This window comes from Protobothrops mucrosquamatus, unplaced genomic scaffold (genome assembly GCF_001527695.2).
Source record: "Protobothrops mucrosquamatus isolate PMUCROS unplaced genomic scaffold, P.Mucros_1.0 scaffold3262, whole genome shotgun sequence".
In the NCBI taxonomy this organism is placed as follows: domain Eukaryota; kingdom Metazoa; phylum Chordata; class Lepidosauria; order Squamata; family Viperidae; genus Protobothrops; species Protobothrops mucrosquamatus.
The window spans coordinates 88,667-92,569 of NW_015389254.1; the positions used below are offsets into that span (position 1 = coordinate 88,667).

General features: G+C 55.6%; 1 protein-coding gene across 1 annotated transcript in view; it reads right to left on the minus strand.

Annotated features, from left to right (window-relative positions):
* Positions 1 to 1,467: 1,467 nt before the first annotated feature.
* Positions 1,468 to 3,903, minus strand: part of BABAM1 (BRISC and BRCA1 A complex member 1) — a 6,324-nt gene continuing 3,888 nt past the window's right edge. The window contains exons 2-5 of the mRNA XM_015826732.1: positions 3,482 to 3,560; positions 2,606 to 2,630; positions 2,120 to 2,249; positions 1,468 to 1,518 (exon numbers count right to left, since the gene is read on the minus strand). Of these exons, the coding sequence (XP_015682218.1) occupies positions 1,468 to 1,518; positions 2,120 to 2,249; positions 2,606 to 2,630; positions 3,482 to 3,560 (285 nt within the window). The remainder of the gene's footprint in view (positions 1,519 to 2,119; positions 2,250 to 2,605; positions 2,631 to 3,481; positions 3,561 to 3,903) is intronic.

The window sequence follows — 3,903 nt, forward strand, 5'->3', positions numbered from 1 at the left end:
ACTAGCAGACCACGTTGCATTCCTGCAGTCTGATGAATTTATGCATTGCGTGGACCGCCTCTGGGGGAGCTGCCTTAAGTCCCTGTGAGTTGGGTGGCCTTATAAATTAAGAAAAAAATAAAACATACCAGCTGTGAGTTGCCCATTCTATGTTGGCACCTTCCATTAATTTAACAGAACAGAAGGGACCTTGAAGGTCTTCTAGTCCAACCCCCTGCTCAGGCAGGAGACCTTAGACCAGTGATGGCAAACCTTTTAGAGACCAAGTGCCCAAACTGCAACCCAAACCCCACTTATTTATCGCAAAGTGCCAGGGTTGCATCAGCATTGTGGTGCCCTGGGGGGGCAGGGGGTGTGGCCCACTGGGGGGGCATGGCTGCAGTGGTCACAGCAGACTGGGTGAGCATGGCCAGGGCCAGGGCAGCGGGGGCCAGTCCCTTGCCATCTCTGGGGCATCCCCGGGGGGCCAACGCTGCTTGCTCGCTCACTTCCTGCCCTGTTGCTTCCAAACGCCATGTGCTTGCTACTCTGGCAAACTCTGGTGGGGCAATGGCACGAGTGCCATAGGTTCACCACCACTGCCTTAGACCATTTCAGATAAACAGCTGTCCAGCCTCTTCTTCAAAGTCTTCAGAGAGGTGTTGTGATTCCTCGCCAGCCAGTGGACCCGGCAGCTGAGTCTGAGGAATCATAGAAGGAGGGGCCTGGAGTGACATCAGAGTCAGAGGAAGACTCTGAGGAGCTCCAAGACTTACAGTTGGACGAGGAGTCTGGCCCCTCTACTTGAGCTCAGGCTGAGACACAGCTGTGCTGGGAACCTGAGTTGGACAGTGATGAAGAACAGCTGGGACAAATCCTAGATACTATGCGCAGGCAAGAGAAGCGAGTAGGACAGAGGAATGCAATGATGCGGCTCCAAAGGCAAAGGAGAAGGCATTAGGAAGCCATGCCTTGGCTGCATAATAAAAGGGAAGGTGTGGGAGGCAACCGTTTGTGTTGAGGATCGAGTGTCTGTGGACTGTGTTTGTTTGCCTTGGACATTGACTCAGGTCTGTGACTCATAAAAGGGGTTGGTTTTTTCTTGCGGTTCCTGCCTGTTTCTTGGAAGAGGGGTTTCTCCTTGTGAGAACAACAAGGACTCACGTAGGCTGGGACAGAACAGGGAGAATCCGCACAACTTCTGGAGACAAGGCGTCCCACTGGTTAATTCATTTCCCTGGAGTCAACATGTTACAGGAACCCAAGCAGGGGCAAAGTTCACCTGAGCATGTTATGAAAACCCAGCTCTGTGCTTGTCATGGACCACAAGAGGCCGGAGAAAGCAGGAACTCAAAGGCCATATAGGTAGACCTTGACTTATGACCACAGGGGACCAGAATTTCTGTCTTAAGTATTTCTGAGTCGAATCTGATTTTATCCCCATTTTTGCAACATGGTGGCAATTCCTTAAGTGAATTACCACGGTCATTAAGCCAGCACTGCCGTTGTAAGTGCAAACCCATGGGCATTTTTGTCTTTCTGCCGGAAACAGGCAAAAAAGCTGATAAATCTCCAGCAGGGACCTGCAGGACACTGCAACCGGTTGTAAAAGCAAGACGGTTGCCAAGCATGCAAATTGCAATCATGCCGCCGCAACGCTCTTCAATTGTCATAAGTTCGAGGACCAGGCCTTTTTTCCGCACCGTCATAACTCAGAACGCATGTCCGTAAGTCTCGGACTACTGTAAAGTAGCCGGGAGTCCCCTGGGTGAGGCCAGGCGCACGTCTGGAGAAGCGGAAGAAGACCAGAGTCTCTCGCCAAAAGATTTTCCAAACTTTACTGGAATTCAACTGACCCTCAAGGGGAAACAGACCCGACTCGCAGGAAGGTTAAGTCACATTTTTTCATCAACTGACCCTTGACCCCCACCCCACCCCAAGGCCTTTAATTCCCCAGGAAGCAGTTTCCAGTGAAAGGGGTCTCCTTTCATCTTTTTTTGGGGGGGGGNCGGTCACCTCTGTTCGCTGGGATCTGGAGATCCGTCTACCTGACACTCTGGGTGCTCCTGAAAACTGTCTGCCTCCCCGCCCCCCCTGCCCCCAGGAGCCGGGGCCCTCGTGAGGTCAAGGAAGCGGGCACCTTCATCTGCTCGGTCAGCACGGCAGGCGGCTGGCAAGCCGGGCGGCTGTAGACCAAGATGGTCCTGACCACGTAAGGCGGAGGGATGCTCTGGACGTTCTCCGTCACCGGAAGCTCCGTCTTCTGCTGTCTGCGGAGAGGACGAGGAGAAGAGGTGGTGGGCACAGACGCCAGACCTCCCCCCCCCGCCGCCCCCTCCCCTCCCAGCCGGCGCAATCCGAGGACCAGAAGATGCTAAGACAGGGGTAGGCCACCTTGGCTCTTTTATGACGCGTGGACTTCAACTCCCAGAATTCCTGAGCCAGCTTTGCTGGCTCAGGAATTCTGGGAGTTGAAGTCCACGCGTCATAAAAGAGCCAAGGTGGCCTACCCCTGCGGACTAAGGAGAGGACAGGAAAGGTCGTTAAGTCGGGGACCCCCCCCCCCCGGATTCTGACTGTCAGCTCCAAGCGCTGCCATGCCCAGCGGGTGGAGGTCAAGACTCACATCAGGTTGAACAGGCCCTCCAGATCTGAGCGGGAAAGGTTGAGGTCAACAGGACAGTTCTGGATCTTCTCCCCAGCTAGAGCAGCCCCCAGCAATCGGGGGGGGGGCAGGGAGGACGGGGGGCGGGCGGGAATTAAAAGGCAGTCCTTGGCCTACGACCCCGCGGTTTCCACTTCTAAGCGAGACAGTCGCTCGGCGAGTTTTGCCTCGCCTTATGGCGTTCCTTGTTAAGTGGATCCCTGCGGTGGTTAAGCGAGGAGCACTTTGCTCGCTGGAAGGCGGGCCGAGGGGATCACGTGACCCCTGCCACCCGTCATAGGTACATGCCAGTTTCCAACTGTTTGCGTTTTGGTGTCGTGACCCCGGGGAAGTCGCGACGGTCATTACATGTGAAAAACGGTCACACGTCCACTTTTTCAGTGCCTTTGTGGCCTCACATGAACAGTTGTAAACCGAGGACTGCCTGTATAGCCCCAGCAAGGTGGGGGTGGCTGTGTGAAGCCCCCCTCCCATTTCTAAACCCTCCGCGGGCCCACTCCCCAAGCTTTCTCCTCCATAGGACCGGGAACTGCATTCCCTTCCCAATGACTCTGAAGAACGTCCCAGAGTCTCCTGCTGGGCCAGATGCGAATTCTGCCAGGGGCCCAGGCCGGCCCTGCCCTGCTGGGAACTCTCCCGCCAGGCAAGAAGTAGGAACCCCGGGCCAGGACGGATTGGACTCGAGAGACCAGCAGCCATCTCTTTCAAGCACGTCCTGTTTTTCTCCCGCCTCTTCCTCCAAATCAGATCAGGATTTGGGGGGGCTCCCTAGCAGAGGTCAAAGCACCCCCCCCTGTCTCCCACCCCTGGGGAGTGCTCCCCATTTGGAAAGGATACTGAAGGATTTGCAGAGGACGGTCTTCAGGTCGTACAAACAGCTGCAGACCTCCCGGGGTTCGGACGTAAAGCCGGAGAGCTGCGGAGAGGAGGAGGAGGAGGAGGAGGAGGAGGAGGAGGAGGAGGAGGAGGAGGAGGAGGAGGTTGAGGTTGCCGGTTAGATCAACAAGGACCACAGACAGTCCTCGGCTTACAACAGAAGTTGAGCCTGGAACGGTGGCCACGAGCCATGTTGGCCATTAAGAAAACATCGTAAACCGCAGTTGTGCAACTGCGGGGCGCCGCGAAACGGCCGCAAACACGGCCCCAAAATTTCTGCTGAGACGTTTGTTAAGTGAGCTTCTGCCCCATTTTACGACTCCGCCTGCCTCGGCTGCTAAGCGAATCTGTGTCCTTGATAAGTTAGCAGCCCGGTTGTTAAG